The sequence below is a fragment of the Hypanus sabinus genome, chromosome 21 (genome assembly GCF_030144855.1).
Source record: "Hypanus sabinus isolate sHypSab1 chromosome 21, sHypSab1.hap1, whole genome shotgun sequence".
Taxonomy (NCBI): Eukaryota; Metazoa; Chordata; class Chondrichthyes; order Myliobatiformes; family Dasyatidae; genus Hypanus; species Hypanus sabinus.
Window position 1 is genome coordinate 68,483,987 of NC_082726.1, and position 21,411 is coordinate 68,505,397.

The following is a 21,411-nucleotide window of genomic DNA, read 5'->3' on the forward strand; positions in this document are numbered from 1 at the left end:
TTGTATGGTCATGCACTTTGGTAGAAGAAACGGAAGGGTTAACTATTTTCTAAATGGAGAAAAAATATGAAAAACTGAAGTGCAGAGGGACTTGAGAGTGCTTGTGCAGAATTCCCTGAAGGTTAATTTGCAGGTTGAGTCTGTGGTGAGGAAGGCAAATGCAATGTTAGCATTCATTTCAACATTTAAGAGAAATTTGGATAAGCCACAAGGATGGGAGAAGAATAGAGGGATAGGGTCCATGTACAGACCAATGTGAGTTGCAGAATAAGAGTTTGGCATAGACTGGATGAGCCAAAGAGCCTGTTTCTGTGCTCTAGTGCTTTATGCCAAAGTTTCCAGCAGGATAGGAGTTCTATTTCACTCTCATCTCTACATATCACTTGTCTTCATTGCCTGAGTCGATTTGGATTAATCATTCTCGGGACAAGAAGAGCAGGACAAAGTGGGAGGGTAGAACAGCACAACTAATGGAGCTGCTGCTTCACATCTTCAGTGATGAGGGCTCAATCAAGACTGCCACAGTAGTTTATGTGGAGCTTGCACATTTTCTGACCTTGTGGGTTTCCTCCAGGTGCTCTGGTTTCTGCCTACATCCTAAAGATGATTGTTTTGGTATTTTAATGTAGGCCACACTCTCTTCTTACTACTACCAGACATGAGGTATGGGATCCTTAGGTGCTACACCACCAATTCAGGAGCAATGATTACACTTCAACCATCAGGCTCCTGAACCAGCATGGATAACTTCACTCACCTCAGTTCTGACCTGATTCCACAAGGCTCAGACTCACTTTCAAGGACTCTACATTTCATGTTGTCAGTATTATTTGTTATTTGCATGATTTGTCTATTTTTGCACATTGTTTTTTGTCGGTCTTTGTTTATGTATATATTTTTTTTATAAATTCTATTGTATTTCTTTAACTTCCTCTTAAATGCCTGTAATAAAATTGATCTCAAGGAAGTAAATGGTGACATATACGTACTTTGATAACAAATTTACTTTGAGTTTGGCTTAATTGACCACTGACAATTGCCCCTTGCATGCAGATGTGGAAGAATCTTGGAGAAGCTGATGGGAATATGGAGAGAATTAAAAGGATTAGCATAAATGAAAGTTTGATGGTTGGTGCAGACAGTGGGTCAAATCCTTCTATGGTTTGTGAATCTGTGTAACTCTTCCAATGGGGCTTAACAGACTGGCTGGCAATAGTCTATACTGTATTGTGAATTGGTGAAGACAGCAAACATAATCAGAGACAAATTGAATATATGTTTTCTACTGAACCTTGTTCATTCTTTTGTGCCAACTCAACACACGCCTGATTCAGTAACAAAAATGGGGCATGGAATATGCTTCATTTGTGTAGTGAATGTTTATGATTCTATGAAAGGACCTGGGCTTGCATCCAAGTTGCCCTCAGGAAGGGGCCTCCAACTGTGAAGATAAAGAGAGACCCCTGCATCAGCAGGCCAGTGGAACCAGTTATTCATTCTTTATAGTACTGCATTGGATCAAAGTTTTAAGATTTCTGTCATTTGGAGAACTTTAATGTGGAATACCAGAAGTAATTCAGGTGCAGGTAGGACCAGAATTAATCTGTGGGAGACCCTAAATTTTTTTTTAATTAGTTTTTTTATACATTTTACAGATTTAAAAAAACCCAAATCACAATGAGGAACATTAATACAGTGCAAAATTAAGCATACAATAACAATATGATACAGAGAAAGAGAATTTTAAAAAAAGCACCTAAATTGAAGACAAGTAAACTTAGTATCCTCCCCCAACCCCACAACACAAAAAAAAACTCCAGACCAACCACAACACGATATAGAGAATATAAATCAGGACAATCAAACTCCAATACACTCAGCAACAGAGGATAATAATGCCTACTACCAGAAAAAAAAGGAGCTGAAAGCAAGGGACCGAAAAGGAAAAAAAAAACCCTAGTCAAGAGGAAGGTTATGAAAGTACTCGATAAAAGGTCCCCAGACCTTATGGAACTTTAGGTCCGAATTAAGAACTGAATAATGAATTTTTTCGAGGTCCAAGCAGGCCATAATGTCATTAAGCCATTAAGTATGAGTGGGCGGGGCAACATCTCTCCATCTGAGGAGGATCAAGCGTCTAGCCAGGAGAGAGGCAAAGGATAATCTTCGGCATTTGGTCGGACTCAGACGTAAATCTGTCTCGCCCCAGAAACCGAACAAAGCAAATAAGGGGTTTGGTTCTAGGTGCTGATTCAGAATATACGATAACGTAGTGAAGACATCTTTCCAAAATTTCTCCAAGCTATGACAGAACCAGTACATATGAATGAGAGAGGCCTCGCCCCTCTTGCATTTATCACAGAGCGGACTAACGCTAGGGTAGAATCGAGATAGTTTAGATTTAGACATATGGGCTCTATGAACAATCTTAAACTGTAAAAGGCAATGGCGAGCACAAAGAGGGGTTGAGTTAACCGATTTGAGAATCGAGTCCCAGCTCTCATCAGATAAGGAGATATTTAAATCATTCTCCCATGCCATTTTAATTTTATCCACAGGGGCCCGTCGTAAGGCTGCTAATTTATCTTGGATAATTGATATTAAACCTTTACCTAGTGGATTAATGGAAAGAAATAAGTCCATAGCATTTTTTGCAGGCATTTCAGGAAAGTTAGGAATTAAAGGAGCAATAAAGTGTCTAATTTGGAGATATCTAAAAAAAAATGAGCATTGGGCAGATTGAACTTAACAGAGAGCTGCTGAAAAGAAGCAAAGCGATTATCAATGAAGAGATCTTCAAAACGTCTAATGCCTTTCCTATACCAAACCTGGAATGCTGATTCGTACGTGGTAGGTAAAAAAAAGGTGATTATGTACGACAGGACTGGAAATGGAAAAACCATGGAAACCATAGCATTTCCTAAACTGAGCCCATATACGCAAAGTGTGTCTAACAAGAGGATTAGCTATTGATCTGGACAGACTGCTAGGGAGTACAGAGCCAAGAAGTGCAGAGATAGATAATTCTTTAGTGGAGCTCAACTCCATTGCCACCCAATTAGGGCACTTGGGTTGGCCATGGAAGAAAGACCAAAAGGTAGCACAACGTATATTAGCTGCCCAATAATATAAACGAAAGTTAGGTAAAGCCATGCCACCCTCTTTTTTAGATTTTTGGAGATGGATTTTATTAATTCTAGAGGGCTTATTCTTCCACAGATATGACAAAGTAATAGAGTCTAAGGAATCAAAAAAAGATTTAGGAATAAAAATTGGGATAGATTGAAATAAGTATAAAAATTTGGGGAGAACATACATTTTAACAACATTAATGCGACCTACCAAAGACATAGATAGGGGTACCATTGTACCAGACTCTGTTTTATAGTATGTGAAAGATTGGCAAAGTTTTCACAAAAGAGATCTTTAAACTTCCTTGTGACTGTAATTCCAAGATAAGTAAATTGATTATGGACTACTTTAAAAGGGAGATCACGAAATGTTAATTCTTGTGCTTCTTTATTAATTGGGAAAAGTTCGCTCTTATGTAAATTAAGTTTATAGCCAGAGAACTGGCTAAACTGGTCAAGAAGTGAAAACATTGGAGGTAAGGATGTAGATGGATTTGAGAGAAAGAGTAATAAGTCATCAGCATAAAGAGAAACTTTATGCTCAACACCCCCTCTCCAAATCCCGGTCAATTCAGGACAATTTCGAAATGCTATTGCCAAAGGTTCTATAGCCAAATCAAAGAGAAAGGGACTTAAGGGACATCCCTGACGGGTGCCACGTTTGAGATGAAATACCTGGGATTTCTGAAAATTAGTTAAAACGGAAGCAGTAGAACACAGGTACAGCAATTTGATCCAAGAGATGAAACTTTGACCAAGGTCAAATTTTTTCTAAGACTGCAAAAAGGTAGTTCCACACTATACGATCAAATGCTTTCTCCACATCGAGGGAAATAACACATTCAGGAATCCCAGTTGGAGGTGAGTATAAGATATTAAATGAACGCCGAATGTTTAAAAAAAGGGAGACGGTTTTTAATAAAACCTGATTGGTCATCAGAGATAATGGAGGGAATAACGGTTTCTAATCTATGAGCCAAAACTTTAGCTAAGATCTTTACATCAACATTGAGCAAAGAAATCGGCCTATACGAGGAACACTCTGTTGGGTCTTTGCCCTTTTTTAATAGAAGAATAATAGATCCTCATTGAAAGAGGGTGGCAATTTGCCGTAATTAAACGAATCAGATAATACTGAAAGTAACTGAGGAGAAAGAAGTGAAGAGAATGATTTATAAAATTCTACAGGGAACCCATCAGGTCCAGGAGATTTCCCTGAGGACAGTGCAGAAATTGCAAAAAATATTTCTTCTGATGATATAGGCACATTAAGTTTGGCTTTAGAATCAGATGAAAGTGAAGGAATATTCAGATTCTTAAAAAATTGATCAACAAGAGATATTGTCATTCGAAGATACAGAGGAATAAAGCCGAGAATAAAATTTTTAAAATGCGTCATTAATTTCTAAATGATCCGATGTAAAGTCTCCGTTCTCCTTCCGGATCTTTGTAATATGTTGTTTGGCTTTGGAACGCCTCAGCTGATTGGCTAGAAATTTACCAGACTTATCACCATGAATGTAAAAGCGACTCTTACTTTCGAGAAGTTGGCGTTCGACAGGTTGAGTAGACAGAAGATTAAATTTAGTTTGGAGCTCAACACGCTTCTTGTATAGTTCAGGGTTCTTAGTTTGAGCATACAGTTGATCCAATTCTTTAATCTGATTAATGAGGTCTAATCGATCTGCACAGGATCTTCTGTTGAGATTTGCTGTGTAAGAGTTTATTTGACCCCTCAGATATGCTTTCATGGCATCCCAGACAATCTGGGATGACACTTCAGGTGATGTATTAGTGTTAAAATAAAAGCTTATCTGATCCTTAATAAATTTTTAAAAATCATCATCCGATAATAAAGTTGAATCAAACCGCCAGTGTTTATTCCTCTGAGGGAGACCAGGACAGTTCAGCGAGAGAGTAATTGGGGCATGGTCAGAAATCAGTATACTCTGATAGTCACAAGAGTAGGCCAATGGGATAAGTTGGTTATCAAGTAAGAAATAGTCAATTCTAATGAAGGTATGGTGAACATGTGAAAAAAAAAATAATCTCTCTCAGTAGGATGAAGGAAACGCCATATATCAGGGATACCAAAATTAGAGAGAAACGATTGGATAGCTAAGGCAGATTTAGTAGGTGATCTGGTAACAGAGGACGATCGATCCAGATTAGGATCTAACCAACAGTTGAAGTCACCACCTAGTATAAGAGAGTATGAGTTTAACTCTGGTAGTGAAGAAAAAAAACATTCAAAAAAGTTAACATCATCAAAGTTGGGGGCATTCAGGTTTGCTAGTACAACTTTAGTGTTGTACAGTTTTCCAGAAACAATAATAAAACGGCCATTTGTATCAGATATTTTATTATGGAGTTCAAAAGGAATATTTGAGTTAATAAGAATGGAGGCTCCCCTAGCTTTAGCGGCAAAGGATAAATGAAAATGCTGACCTGCCCACTTTGACAGAAGCCGGGAGTTATCAAAACAACGAATATGAGTTTCTTGAAGGAAGGCAATGTCAGCTTTGAGTTGTTTAATATGTGAGAATAACTTCCTCCTTTTAACAGGGTGATTCAATCCCTTTACATTCCAGCTCACAAATTTAAATGCGCTAGCCATTATCAATTACTAATGCATAAAAGGCAGCAGGCATATAAAAAGTCAAGCAATACGATAGCAGTCTGGGAGCAGAAATGTAAGCATAGATTCGTGAAATCAAAACATAAACATGTCCTGAGCAATAGAGACAAACAATAAATACAGTGAGTGATGTTGGAACTGGAAAATCCACCCCACGCACACAACCCAAAACTAGACGGCTACCAAAAAAAGCAGCTAGCTCTACCAAAAAAATTAACCCAAATATAACTTCCAGATCTGTGTCATTAACAGCAGTTCTGTATAAATACTCTAGCAAATAGTAACTAGTTTATGCACTAGAAAACATAACTACAAATTGGAACATCTGTAGAAATATAAAACTTAATACAGAGAAAATCGGAAGAAAACCAAAACTAACCTACCCGTGAAAAATTATGGAAGAATAAAGTAAGAGAAAGGGGAGAAAAAAAAGGGAGGAAGGGGAAAATTATAGATTCAAGAAGAGTACTTATCAACCATTTACAGAGAGGGAAAAAAATCAAAGATTAAAAGAAAAGGTGAAATAAATAAATAAATAGTCAGCAGTTAAACTGTGAACCAACAAACAGGGAGGCCTTCAAAAAAGACTTCAAACCTCCAAAACAAGTTGGTCAATTGTAGAACTCTATAGATAAAGTTATACAAGAATAAAATAGATTACACAAGTACTATTTAAACGTCCATAGGGAAACATTAAGCACAGAATGTCTATTTAAAAAAGACACACCAAATCCAGGGAGAGATTGTCAACAGCCCTTAGAGTTTCAATAAATAGTGTCTGAGTGATTCAAGTGAGTGAGTCCGGGAAAAGTAACTTTACTATGAGAAGTACTTATCCACCATTTTAGGAGGTCCGATCGGGTTCCGAAGATGGCTGGATAGCTGGAAGACTTGCAACAAATGCCCCAGCCTCCTTCACTGACTTAAACCACTTATATTTTCCAGTATTAAGCGTGATTCATAAATCGGCAGGAGTGCGAAGAGAGGGTTTAAAACCACGATCAAAAAGCACTTTCATTACGCCTTTAAACTCAGGGCACATCTTTAAGGTCTGGGGTGCAAAATCTTCCACAAAGCGAATGATTGTATTTTGGAAAGTAAGAGTACCTCTGCGATGTGCCTCCATAATCAGACGGTGTTTTACCTGGTATTGATGGAAGCACAAGATTACTGGTCACGGGTGGAAGCCCAGAATTCCGGGGGGAACGTAGACCCGGTGTGCCCTTTCGAGCTCGGGCAGGTTCAGAAGCAAATCTTTCCCGAATATCTCACAGAGAAACTCGGCGAAAAACTTCACGGTTGATCCCTGTTCGGTGGCCTCTGGCAACCCAAGAATTCGAAGGTTACAACGTCTGCTCCGATTTTCAAGATCGACCATTTTAGAAAGGAGTTTATTATTTTTTTCTTCTAGGCTGGAACAGAGAATCTCCAAGTATCGAACACGACTTTCTAAATTTTCAGAAGTCGAATTGATGCGAGAGAAGTGTTCAGCATGTTCGTCTACTCTATTGTTGATCCGATCCAGTTTGGCTTCCAGCTGTTTGAAAGCGGTTCTAAATTCCTTTAAAATATCGTCGTGGTGTTGTTCCAGCACAGCGAGGGTCTCAGAAGGCAGAACTGGAACTTCCTTTCTCCCGGTTTTAGAACTCTTGCTAGACATTGTAAGGTAGATGTGTTCACAGGCAAGTAAAAGAAACCAAATAAAGTTCCTAATTAAGGTTTAAAAAATGGAGACATTTAGTGCAAAGATAGTGAAAATAACGGAACAAAAGTTCGGAGCAGCTAAACAATCGCCATCTTACCGGACGGAGACCCTAAATTTTACACAGTAGTACAAGTAAACATAGCTTATCCTTACTGGTGTTAAATAAGCATCACTGTGCAAAAAGTACTAATGGATTAATGACTCTTTGTCCTTGATAAATTCAGTTCTATTTCCAACTCTCTGTGGCATGAGCCCTCGGGTGTTCTGCTGTAATAAATGATCTGGTGAAATCAGTGAACCTGTGCTTGACAGAGCCATCAGCAAATTGGTGTATATGCATCTGATACTGCTCTAGTGAGCAACAGATCACTACTAAATTTGGCCTCAGTCCCATTACTGCAGATGTGGGTTTAAGGGAGAATAGTAAAGAGTAAATAGCGCTGATCAAGTTCACATGTGAAGAAAGGCCAACTTGGTTAAATGACTGAGTTCTTGGTGTCTGTCTAAGGGAAGCCAACCAACGAGGGTACAAAGGTTCGTTTATCAGTGTAACACACATACAAAATGCTGGAGGACCTCAGCAGATCAGGCAGCATCTATAGAAAGAAATAAACAGTCAACATTTTGGGCTGAGACCCTTATGAAGAGTGACAGCCTGAAATGTCGACTCTTTATTCATTTCTCTGATGCTGCTTAAGTGGTGGGGTGGAGATACGTCCCTACCAAAGGAGGTGTGAGGCACTCCTTCCCTCCGCTAGTCTGCAGGTGATCCTTGGGCAAAGTGTTGTACCTGCTTAGACCACAATCAGGATCTCGTGAAGCTATGGGAACAGGTGGTGGATGTTCATATGAGCAGCTGGTAACACATCACAAGTCCATGATCACCCATGTGAACGTGACATGGCACATAACGATGATGATAGACACTGCCTGACCTCCAGCATTTTGTGTGAGTTACAGCATCTGCAGGATCTTGTGTTTATGGATGTCAGTGTGCCCAGTAATATCATTATCATATTTCAATAAGAAAAATATGCTTCCATTGAATAAACATCGCAAATTCAGGACAAACCATCAGTATTAATTGCTCTCTCGGCACCACCCACACTATTTCAAGCCAGTTTGTGCGTTAATGCCAAGTGGTGCATCTCAGGACAGTGTGGAATTATAAACAATGAATAAAGTTATCCTGACAAGAAGAGTTGCTCCCATCGCGAGAACTCTGCCTGCAGGATCAAGTTATACACTGAAGTAATGTAGGAAAGAGCTGTTTTGCTGCTGTTCAAGAATTTCTGTAGATCCATGAAGCAAATCACAAGTGGTGTCCGACCTGTGGGGAATGCACGCTGGGTCTAGATGGAAGTGTGGCAGTGCCCCCGGAAGAAGTGAGGACACGAAGTGAGTGAGCATTGAAGTTTGGGTTCAACTAGGACAATGAGTGCAGAATGTGAAGGTCTTTCCAACCCCAGCTGCCCACGGGACCAATCTATTACACATATAGTGGAATTCCAGGGGTTACACAATGTCAGTGATACCCCTGGCTGCAGCCCAACTCACAGATTCCAGCTATACTGTTGGCAGAGGAAACCAGTAATAAATCCTTATATTGAATATCTTCTTGTGAACCTAGTCCAGGGGGTCTATTTGTATAGGGTTCTATTTTCCTGGTGATGCAAAACACATATTTAAATTGTGATGTGGTAGCAATTTTCCATGTAAAACCATATAACCATATAACAATCACAGCACGGAAACAGGCCATCTTGGCCCTCCTAGTCCGTGCCGAACCCTTAATCTCACCTAGTCCCACCTACCCGCACTCAGCCCATAACCCTCCACTCCTTTCCTGTCCATATACCTATCCAATTTTACCTTAAATGACACAACTGAACTGGCCTCTACTACTTCTACAGGAAGCTCATTCCACACAGCTATCACTCTTTGAGTAAAGAAATACCCCCTCGTGTTTCCCTTAAAATTCTGCCCCCTAACTCTCAAATCATGTCCTCTAGTTTGAATCTCCCCTACTCTCAATGGAAACAGCCTGTTCACATCAACTCTATCTATCCCTCTCAAAATTTTAAATACCTCGATCAAATCCCCCCTCAACCTTCTACGCTCCAATGAATAGAGACCTAACTTGTTCAACCTTTCTCTGTAACTTAATTGCTGAAACCCAGGTAACATCCTAGTAAATCGTCTCTGCACTCTCTCTAATTTATTGATATCTTTCCTATAATTCGGTGACCAGAACTGCACACAATATTCCAAATTTGGCCTTACCAATGCCTTGTACAACTTTAGCATTACATCCCAACTTCTGTACTCAATGCTTTGATTTATAAAGGCCAGCATTCCAAAAGCCCTCTTCACCACCCTATCTACATGAGACTCCACTGTCAGGGAACCATGCACAGTTATTCCTAGATCTCTCTGTTCCTCTGCATTCCTCAATGCCCTACCATTTACCCTGTATGTTCTATTTGGATTATTCCTGCCAAAATGTAGAACCTCACACTTCTCAGCATTAAACTCCATCTGCCAACGTTCAGCCCATTCTTCTAACCGGCATAAATCTCCCTGCAAGCTTTGAAAATCCACCTCATTATCCACAACACCTCCTACCTTAGTATCATCGGCATACTTACTAATCCAATTTACCACCCCATCATCCAGATCATTTATGTATATTACAAACAACATTGGGCCCAAAACAGATCCCTGAGGCACCCCGCTAGTCACCGGCCTCCATCCCGATAAACAATTATCCACCACTACTCTCTGGCATCTCCCATCTAGCCACTGTTGAATCCATTTTATTACTCCAGCATTAATACCTAACGACTGAACCTTCTTAACTAACCCTCCATGTGGAACTTTGTCAAAGGCTTTGCTGAAGTCCATATAAACTACATCCACTGCCTTACCCTCGTCAACATTCCTCGTAACTTCTTCAAAAAATTCAATAAGGTTTGTCAAACATGACCTTCCACGCACAAATCCATGCTGGCTACTTCTAATCAGATCCCGTCTATCCAGATAATTATAAATACTATCTCTAAGAATACTTTCCATTAATTTACCCACCACTGATGTCAAACTGACAGGTCTATAATTGCTAGGCTTCCTTCTAGAACCCTTTTTAAACAATGGAACCACATGAGCGATACGCCAATCCTCCGGCACAATCCCCGTTCTAATGACATCTTAAAGATCTCCGTCAGAGCTCCTGCTATTTCTACACAAACTTCCCTCAAGGTCCTGGGGAATATCCTGTCAGGACCCGGAGATTTATCCACTTTTAAATTTCTTAAAAGCGCCAGTACCTCCACCTCTTTAATTGTCATAGGTTCCATAACTTCCTTACTTGTTTCCCACACCTTAGACAATTCAATATCCTTCTCCTTAGTGAATACCGAAGAGAAGAAATCATTCAAAATCTCTCCCATCTCCTTCGGTTCCACACATAGCTGACCACTCTGATTCTCTAAGGGGCCAATTTTATCCCTCACTATCCTCTTGCTTTTAATATAACTGTAGAAACCTTTCGGATTTACTTTCACCTTATTTGCCAAACCAACCTCGTATCTTCTTTTAGCTTTTCTAATCTCTTTCTTATATATTGTTATATATTTTCTACTGAATCGTGCAATACACTTGTAAATCCTTTATGAGCTGCCTTTTCTGGCACCATACAATCTTACGTATACTAAAAAAAATTCTGGTATACAGCAAGCAGGCTGTTCTGCACCAAAACTGAAGCTAAGTGAACCTTAATCAACTGGTATAAAAACAAGCCTCTAGACCTGGTTATTCCAATAATTTCTGTTCTGCTTCCTGCAAAGCTCGCCCTCTATGCAACTCTTGTCCACTTGTTCCTCCTCACGGATCTCCCTCCGACCATTTCCCCCTGCAAGCAGCCCAAGAACTACACCAGCTCCAACATGTCAACGATTTAGATGAGGGCATTGAAAACTATATCAGCAAGTTTGCTGACGATACTAAACTGGGTGGCAGTGTGACATGCGAAGAGGACGTTAGGAGAATACAGGGAGACTTGGATAGGCTGGGTGAGTGGGCAGATACTTGGCAGATGTCATTCAATGTGAATAAATGTGTTATCCACTTTGGAAGCAGGAACAAGAGGGCAGAGTATTGTCTGAACGGTGTAGAGTTAGGTAAGGGAGAAATGCAAAGAGACCTGGGAGTCCTAGTTCATCAGTCAATGAAGGTGAATGAGCAAGTGCAACAGGCAGTGAAGAGGGCAAATGGAATGTTGGCCTTTATTACAAGGGGAATTGAGTACAAGAGCAAGGATGTCCTTTTGCATTTGTACAGGGCCCTGGTGAGACCACACCTGGAATATTGTGTACAGTTTTGGTCTCCAGGTTTAAGGAAGGACATTCTGGCAATTGAGGAAGTGCAGCGTAGATTCACTAGGTTGATTCCTGGGATGGCAGGGCTGTCTTACGCAGAGAGATTGGAGAAATTGGGCTTGTACACGCTGGAATTGAGGAGATTGAGAGGGGATCTGATTGAAACGTTTAAGATAATTAAAGGATTTGATAGGATTGAGGCAGGAAATATGTTCCAGATGTTGGGAGAGTCCAGTACCAGAGGGCATGGATTGAGGATAAGAGGTCAGTTATTTAAAACAGAGTTGAGGAAGAGCTTCTTCTCCCAGAGAGTTGTGGAGGTGTGGAATGCACTGCCTCGGAAGACGGTGGAGGCCAATTCTCTGGATGCTTTCAAGAAGGAGCTAGATAGATATCTGATGGATAGGGGAATCAAGGGATATGGGGACAAGGCAGGGACTGGGTATTGATAGTGAATGATCAGCCATGATCTCAGAATGGCGGTGCAGACTCGAGGGGCCGAATGGTCTACTTCTGCACCTATTGTCTATTGTCTATCTCCTTCCTCACCACCACTTAGAGCCCCAAACAATCCTTGTGGGTGAGGCAACACCACCTGCAAGTCTCTTGGGATCACCTATATAGGGCGCTCCCAGTGTAGCTGCCTCTACATCTCCCCCCCCTACCGATCTCTCCCCCTGCTCCCGATCTCCACCCCGCTGCCGATATCTCCCCCCCGCTCCCGATCTCCACCCCGCTCCCGATCTCTCCCCCCCGCTCCCGATCTCTCCCCCACCGCTCCCGATCTCTCCCCCACCGCTCCCGATCTCCACCCCGCTCCCGATCTCTCCCCCACCGCTCCCGATCTCCACCCCGCTCCCGATCTCTCCCCCCCTGCTCCCGATCTCTCCCCCCCGCTCCCGATCTCTCCCCCCCCCGCTCCCGATCTCTCCCCCCTCTGCTCTCAATCAACCCCCACCGCTCCCGATCTCTCCCCCACCGCTCCCGATCTCCACCCCGCTCCCGATCTCTCCCCCCCCGCTCCCGATCTCTCCCCCACGCTCCCGATCTCTCCCCCCCGCTCCCGATCTCTCCCCCACCGCTCCCGATCTCTCCCCCCCGCTCCCGATCTCTCCCCCCCGCTCCCGATCTCTCCCCCTGCTCCCGATCTCCACCCCGCTGCCGATATCTCCCCCGCTCCCGATCTCTCCCCCCGCTCCCGATCTCTCCCCCCGCTCCCGATCTCTCCCCCCCGCTCCCGATCTCTCTCCCCCGCTCCCGATCTCTCCCCCCGCTCCCGATCTCCACCCCGCTCCCGATCTCTCCCCCCAGCTCCCGATCTCTCCCCCTTCTGCTCTCGATCAACCCCCCTGCTCCCGATCTCCACCCCGCTCCCGATCTCTCCCCCACCGCTCCCGATCTCCACCCCGCTCCCGATCTCTCCCTCACCGCTCCCGATCTCCACCCCGCTCCCGATCTCTCCCTCACCACTCCCGATCTCCACCCCGCTCCCGATCTCCACCCCGCTGCCGATATCTCCCCCCAGCTCCCGATCTCTCCCCCTTCTGCTCTCGATCAACCCCCCAGCTCCCGATCTCCACCCCGCTCCCGATCTCTCCCCCCCGCTCCCGATCTCCACCCCGCTGCCGATCTCTCCCCCCCCACTCCCGATCTCCACCCCGCTCCCGAACTCTCCCTCACCACTCCCGATCTCCACCCCGCTGCCGATATCTCCCCCGCTCCCGATCTCTCCCCCCAGCTCCCGATCTCTCCCCCTTCTGCTCTCGATCAACCCCCCAGCTCCCGATCTCTCCCCCCCCCTACCGATCTCTCCCCCTGCTCCCGATCTCCACCCCGCTGCCGATCTCTCCCCCCCCACTCCCGATCTCCACCCCGCTCCCGATCTCTCCCTCACCGCTCCCGATCTCCACCCCGCTGCCGATATCTCCCCCGCTCCCGATCTCTCCCCCCAGCTCCCGATCTCTCCCCCTTCTGCTCTCGATCAACCCCCCAGCTCCCGATCTCTCCCCCCCCTACCGATCTCTCCCCCTGCTCCCGATCTCCACCCCGCTCCCAATCTCCACCCCGCTCCCGATCTCTCCCCCCTCTGCTCTCGATCAACCCCCCCCGCTCCCGATCTCTCCCTCACCGCTCCCGATCTCCACCCCGCTCCCGATCTCTCCCCCCGCTCCCGATCTCTCCTCCCGCTCCCGATCTCTCCTCCCGCTCCCGATCTCTCCCCCCGCTCCCGATCTCTCCCCCGCTCCCGATCTCTCCCCCCAGCTCCCGATCTCTCCCCCTTCTGCTCTCGATCAACCCCCCAGCTCCCGATCTCCACCCCGCTCTCGATCTCTCCCCCCGCTCCCGATCTCTCCCCCCCGCTCCCGATCTCTCCCCCCTCTGCTCTCGATCAACCCCCCCTGCTCCCGGTCTCTCCCCCCGCTCCCGAACAACACCCCCCTCCGCTCTCGATCCCCTCCCATTCCCTGTCCCTGATCTCCCACCACTTCCCTCCATGGTCTCGTCCCCCCACTTCCTGTTCCCAACAGCCTGCCCCCCCGTCCTGATATCCGCCATTTCCCGCTCCCGATCTCCCCATTCCTGACCACCTGTCCTGATCTCCCCACTTCCCATTCCCGTTAGTTTTATTTGTAAAGTGTCTCTGTATGTCCTCCCCAAGGAACGCACGTGTTTTCTCAGATTCTCGGTTTTCCTTCCAGAGTCCAAAGTCAAACGGGGTAGGTTAATTGGTCTTTGTAACTTGTCGGGTGATTAGGTTTGGGTTAAATTGGAGCTGTTGGATGTTGCTGGTGTGACGTGACTCTAACCAGAAGGGAATGTTCTGCACGGTATTTCTAAATAAATAAATAAATAAGCTGAGGAGGAATTGCATTTAACTCTTTCCTTACAGTGGATGAGGAGGTGAGTTGTGTGGGTGTTCAGGGAGAGTGGGGAATGGGGCTGATTAAGATGGGAAGGGAATGTGGAGGGGTCCATGGGGAAGGATTGTGGTGGTGAGGAGAGGCGTGTGGGACAACTGTGATAACCAGAAGGCCTGGCCCAATGAGTGGGTTATCTGCCTCACCCTGAACACCACCACAACCCCATCTCCAACATTCTGTGCAGCCCTGAGCCTTATTCAGGCCCTGATATTGTCCTCATGTCAAGATCCCAACCTAACCGTTGTCCACCATAATGAAATTCCTGTGAAATGGGGGGAATGGAAATGTGGGAATCAGGGTCAGTGGATCTGGTATCGATGGCTATGGACCTCAGCACCCTGCCTTGCTGTGTCATCTCATCCACTAAGGCAGGGATTCCCAACTCTTTGCCTGCCATGGAATCCTACCATTAACCGAGGGGTCTGTGGACACCAGGTTGGGAACCTCAGAGGCTGTGGTCCCAGCACAGAACTCCTGTGTGATATGTACATATCCTCAGTGTCTCAGACAGTGCTGCAACCTGTAGGAACAAGTCACCCGTGGTATTGTTCACTTATCGTGTGATGTGTCAATTGCAGGCTGGAGTGGAACATAAAATTGACCTTCGCATTAAACCGGCTTCTGAGACACTTGGTGAGTAAGTCCCACACCAGCGAGGGAGTAACAGTTAATGTACTAAACTCCTTCAAACTTCTGGTTGTTTTTGGACCAGAGTGCTGTCCCAGAGGCAAGGTAAGTGGGTGATCCGGTCAGGGAGCCACTTTCCCACAGCCAGCAGCACAGGGCAGTCCCTTCAGAAGCTCAGGTCACTCTGTGGACACAAAACCCAAACATGTCAGTATGGATTGGTGGACTTCACATTTACGCCTGGGCCTGGAGGTGTCGAACCCAAATTGCAAGGACAACCTCCAGTGTAACTGCCCATGTACTGGACACCTGCACCATTTTGTCCAACTATGCTCCCAATGAGTATCAGTAACATGTGTCATGTGCTTGTAGGGTTCTTGTATACAAGAGAAAAGATATCCCCTATAATTATACAAGATATTGTTTGAAAGCACTTTAGGAATATCATCTGCAGTTTTGGTCATAGTACCTGAAAATAATTTACTGGCTATGGGAACGCAGAGAAGATTTCTGGACCAGTTCCAGGTCCAGGAGGGAAAGTTGAGGAGATGATACATTTATTCTCTGGAGCTTGGAAAAGTGAAATGTACAAAACTATTGAGCAGATTCAGAGTGAATGCCTTCTCCTGTCCCAGGAGTTCACAGACTTGAGAGAGAAGCTGTTCGGTGGTGGGTGGGTGTGAATCTCTGAAAATCTGTTCCGTGGTGGGTGGGTGTGAATCTCTGAAAATCTGTTCCGTGGTGGGTGGGTGTGAATCTCTGAAAATCTGTTTGGTGCTGGGTGGGTGTAAATCTCTGAAAATCTGTTCGGTGGTGGGTGGGTGTGAATCTCTGAAAATCTGTTCCGTGGTGGGTGGGTGTGAGTCTCTGAAAATCTGTCCGTGGTGGGTGGGTGTGAATCTCTGAAAATCTGTTCGGTGGTGGGTGGGTGTGAATCTCTGAAAATCTGTTCGGTGCTGGGTGGGTGTGAATCTCTGAAAATCTGTTCCGTGGTGGGTGGGTGTGAATCTCTGAAAATCTGTTCCGTGGTGGGTGGGTGTGAATCTCTGAAAATCTGTTCCGTGGTGGGTGGGTGTGAATCTCTGAAAATCTGTTCCGTGGTGGGTGGGTGTGAATCTCTGAAAATCTGTCCGTGGTGGGTGGGTGTGAATCTCTGAAAATCTGTCCATGGTGGGTGGGTGTGAATCTCTGAAAATCTGTTCGGTGGTGGGTGGGTGTGAATCTCTGAAAATCTGTCCGTGGTGGGTGGGTGTGAATCTCTGAAAATCTGTTCGGTGGTGGGTGGGTGTGAATCTCTGAAAATCTGTTCGGTGGTGGGTGGGAGTGAATCTCTGAAAATCTGTTCCGTGGTGGGTGGGTGTGAATTTCTGAAAATCTGTCCGGTGGTGGGTGGGTGTGAATCTCTGAAAATCTGTTTGGTGCTGGGTGGGTGTGAATCTCTGAAAATCTGTCCGTGGTGGGTGGGTGTGAATCTCTGAAAATCTGTTCGGTGGTGGGTGGGTGTGAATCTCTGAAAATCTGTTCGGTGGTGGGTGGGTGTGAATCTCTGAAAATCTGTTCCGTGGTGGGTGGGTGTGAATCTCTGAAAATCTGTTCAATGCTGGGTGGGTGTGAATCTCTGAAACTCTGTTTGGTGCTGGGTAGGTGTGAATCTCTGAAAATCTGTCCATGGTGGGTGGCTGTGAATCTCTGAAAATCTGTTCCGTGGTGGGTGGGTGTGAATTTCTGAAAATCTGTTCCGTGGTGGGTGGGTGTGAGTCTCTGAAAATCTGTCCGTGGTGGGTGGGTGTGAATCTCTGAAAATCTGTTCGGTGGTGGGTGGGTGTGAATCTCTGAAAATCTGTTCGGTGCTGGGTGGGTGTGAATCTCTGAAAATCTGTTCCGTGGTGGGTGGGTGTGAATCTCTGAAAATCTGTTCCGTGGTGGGTGGGTGTGAATCTCTGAAAATCTGTTCCGTGGTGGGTGGGTGTGAATCTCTGAAAATCTGTTCCGTGGTGGGTGGGTGTGAATCTCTGAAAATCTGTCCGTGGTGGGTGGGTGTGAATCTCTGAAAATCTGTCCATGGTGGGTGGGTGTGAATCTCTGAAAATCTGTTCGGTGGTGGGTGGGTGTGAATCTCTGAAAATCTGTCCGGTGGTGGGTGGTTGTGAATCTCTGAAAATCTGTTTGGTGCTGGGTGGGTGTGAATCTCTGAAAATCTGTCCGTGGTGGGTGGGTGTGAATCTCTGAAAATCTGTTCGGTGGTGGGTGGGTGTGAATCTCTGAAAATCTGTTCGGTGGTGGGTGGGAGTGAATCTCTGAAAATCTGTTCCGTGGTGGGTGGGTGTGAATTTCTGAAAATCTGTCCGGTGGTGGGTGGGTGTGAATCTCTGAAAATCTGTTTGGTGCTGGGTGGGTGTGAATCTCTGAAAATCTGTCCGTGGTGGGTGGGTGTGAATCTCTGAAAATCTGTTCGGTGGTGGGTGGGTGTGAATCTCTGAAAATCTGTTCGGTGGTGGGTGGGTGTGAATCTCTGAAAATCTGTTCCGTGGTGGGTGGGTGTGAATCTCTGAAAATCTGTTCAATGCTGGGTGGGTGTGAATCTCTGAAACTCTGTTTGGTGCTGGGTAGGTGTGAATCTCTGAAAATCTGTCCATGGTGGGTGGCTGTGAATCTCTGAAAATCTTTTCCGTGGTGGGTGGGTGTGAATTTCTGAAAATCTGTTCCGTGGTGGGTGGGTGTGAATCTCTGAAAATCTGTTCAATGCTGGGTGGGTATGAATCTCTGAAAATCTGTTCGGTGGTGGGTGGGTGTGAATCTCTGAAAGTCTGTTCCGTGGTGGGTGGGTGTGAATTTCTGAAAATCTGTCCGGTGGTGGGTAAGTGTGAATCTCTGAAAATCTGTTTGGTGCTGGGTGGGTGTGAATCTCTGAAAATCTGTCCGTGGTGGGTGGGTGTGAATCTCTGAAAATCTGTTCCGTGGTGGGTGGGTGTGAGTCTCTGAAAATCTGTTCGGTGGTGGGTGGGTGTGAATCTCTGAAAATCTGTTCCGTGGTGGGTGGGTGTGAATCTCTGAAAATCTGTTCAATGCTGGGTGGGTGTGAATCTCTGAAACTCTGTTTGGTGCTGGGTAGGTGTGAATCTCTGAAAATCTGTCCGTGGTGGGTGGCTGTGAATCTCTGAAAATCTGTTCCGTGGTGGGTGGGTGTGAATTTCTGAAAATCTGTTCCGTGGTGGGTGGGTGTGAATCTCTGAAAATCTGTTCAATGCTGGGTGGGTATGAATCTCTGAAAATCTGTTCCGTGGTGGGTGGGTGTGAATCTCTGAAAATCTGTTCAATGCTGGGTGGGTATGAATCTCTGAAAATCTGTTCCGTGGTGGGTGGGTGTGAATCTCTGAAAATCTGTTCCGTGGTGGGTGGGTGTGAATCTCTGAAAATCTGTTCCGTGGTGAGTGGGTGTGAATCTCTGAAAATCTGTTCCGTGGTGGGTGGGTGTGAATCTCTGAAAATCTGTTCCGTGGTGGGTGGGTGTGAATCTCTGAAAATCTGTTCAATGCTGGGTGGGTGTGAATCTCTGAAACTCTGTTTGGTGCTGGGTAGGTGTGAATCTCTGAAAATCTGTCCGTGGTGGGTGGCTGTGAATCTCTGAAAATCTGTCCGTGGTGGGTGGGAGTGAATCTCTGAAAATCTGTTCAATGCTGCGTGGGTGTGAATCTCTGAAAATCTGTTCCGTGGTGGGTGGCTGTGAATCTCTGAAAATCTGTTCAATGCTGGGTGGGTGTGAATCTCTGAAAATCTGTTCTGTGGTGGGTGGGTGTGAATCTCTGAAAATCTGTTCAATGCTGGGTGGGTGTGAATCTCTGAAAATCTGTTTGGTGCTGGGTGGGTGTGAATCTCTGAAAATCTGTTCCGTGGTGGGTGGCTGTGAATCTCTGAAAATCTGTTCCGTGGTGGGTGGGTGTGAATCTCTGAAAATCTGTTCAATGCTGGGTGGGTGTGAATCTCTGAAACTCTGTTTGGTGCTGGGTAGGTGTGAATCTCTGAAAATCTGTCCGTGGTGGGTGGGTGTGAATCTCTGAAAATCTGTTCGGTGGTGGGTGGGTGTGAATTTCTGAAAATCTGTTCCGTGGTGGGTGGGTGTGAAACTCTGAAAATCTGTTCTGTGGTGGGTGGGTGTGAAACTCTGAAAATCTGTCCGTGGTGGGTGGGTGTGAATCTCTGAAAATCTGTCCATGGTGGGTGGGTGTGAATCTTTGAAAATCTGTCCATGGTGGGTGGGTGTGAATCTCTGAAAATCTGTTCCGTGGTGGGTGGGTGTGAATCTCTGAACATCTGTTCCGTGGTGGGTGGGTGTGAATCTCTGAAAATCTGTTTGGTGCTGGGTGGGTGTGAATCTCTGAAAATCTGTTTGGTGCTGGGTGGGTGTGAATCTCTGAAAATCTGTTCCGTGATGGGTGGGTGTGAATCTATGAAAATCTGTTCCGTGGTGGGTGGGTGTGAATCTCTGAAAATCTGTTCCGTGGTGGGTGGGTGTGAATCTCTGAACATCTGTTCCGTGGTGGGTGGGTGTGAATCTCTGAACATCTGTTCCGTGGTGGGTGGGTGTGAATCTCTGAAAATCTGTTCCGTGGTGGGTGGGTGTGAATCTCTGAACATCTGTTCTGTGGTGGGTGGGTGTGAATCTCTGAACATCTGTTCCGTGGTGGGTGGGTGTGAATCTCTGAACATATGTTCGGTGGTGGGTGGGTGTGAATCTCTGAAAATCTGTTCAATGCTGGGTGGGTGTGAATCTCTGAAAATCTGTCCGTGGTGGGTGGGTGTGAATCTCTGAACATCTGTTCGGTGGTGGGTGGGTGTGAATCTCTGAAAATCTGTTCCGTGGTGGGTGGGTGTGAATCTCTGAACATCTGTTCCGTGGTGGGTGGGTGTGAATCTCTGAAAATCTGTTCCGTGGTGGGTGGGTGTGAATCTCTGAACATCTGTTCCGTGCTGGGTGGGTGTGAATCTCTGAACATCTGTTCCGTGGTGGGTGGGTGTGAATCTCTGAACATCTGTTCCGTGGTGGGTGGGTGTGAATCTCTGAAAATCTGTTCAATGCTGGGTGGGTGTGAATCTCTGAAACTCTGTTTGGTGCTGGATGGGTGTGAATCTCTGAAAATCTGTCCGTGGTGGGTGGGTGTGAATCTCTGAAAATCTGTTCGGTGGTGGGTGGGTGTGAATCTCTTAAAATCTGTTCAATGCTGGATGGGTGTGAATCTCTGAAAAACTGTTCGGTGGTGGGTGGGTGTGAATTTCTGAAAATCTGTTCCGTGGTGGGTGGGTGTGAATCTCTGAACATCTGTTCCGTGGTGGGTGGGTGTGAATCTCTGAAAATCTGTTCCGTGGTGGGTGGGTGTGAATCTCTGAAAATCTGTTCAATGCTGGGTGGGTGTGAATCTCTGAAAATCTGTCCGTGGTGGGTGGGTGTGAATCTCTGAACATCTGTTCCGTGGTGGGTGGGTGTGAATCTCTGAACATCTGTTCCGTTGTGGGTGGGTGTGAATCTCTGAACATCTGTTCCGTGGTGGGTGGGTGTGAATCTCTGAACATCTGTTCCGTGGTGGGTGGGTGTGAATCTCTGAAAATCTGTTCAGTGGTGGGTGGGTGTGAATCTCTGAAAATCTGTTTGGTGCTGGGTGGGTGTGAATCTCTGAAAATCTGTTCCGTGGTGGGTGGGTGTGAATCTCTGAACATCTGTTCCGTGGTGGGTGGGTGTGAATCCCTGAACATCTGTTCCGTGGTGGGTGGGTGTGAATCTCTGAATATCTGTTTCGTGGTGGGTGGGTGTGAATCTCTGAAAATCTGTTATGTGGTGGGTGGGTGTGAAACTCTGAAAATCTGTTTGGTGCTGGGTGGGTGTGAATCTCTGAAAATCTGTCCGTGGTGGGTGGGTGTGAATCTCTGAAAATCTGTTCGGTGGTGGGTGGGTGTGAATCTCTGAAAATCTGTTCTGTGGTGGGTGGGTGTGAATCTCTGAAAATCTGTTCAATGCTGG

At 45.7% G+C, this 21,411-nt stretch overlaps 1 protein-coding gene across 2 annotated transcripts in view; it reads left to right on the top strand.

The window, feature by feature from the left end:
• The window catches only part of comtd1 (catechol-O-methyltransferase domain containing 1), a 98,707-nt gene that overhangs the window by 24,928 nt on the left and 52,368 nt on the right, over positions 1–21,411 (top strand). For both annotated transcript variants that reach the window (XM_059946831.1, XM_059946830.1), the window contains exon 5: positions 15,350–15,404. In XM_059946831.1, coding sequence (XP_059802814.1) covers positions 15,350–15,404 — 55 coding nt within the window. The remainder of the gene's footprint in view (positions 1–15,349; positions 15,405–21,411) is intronic.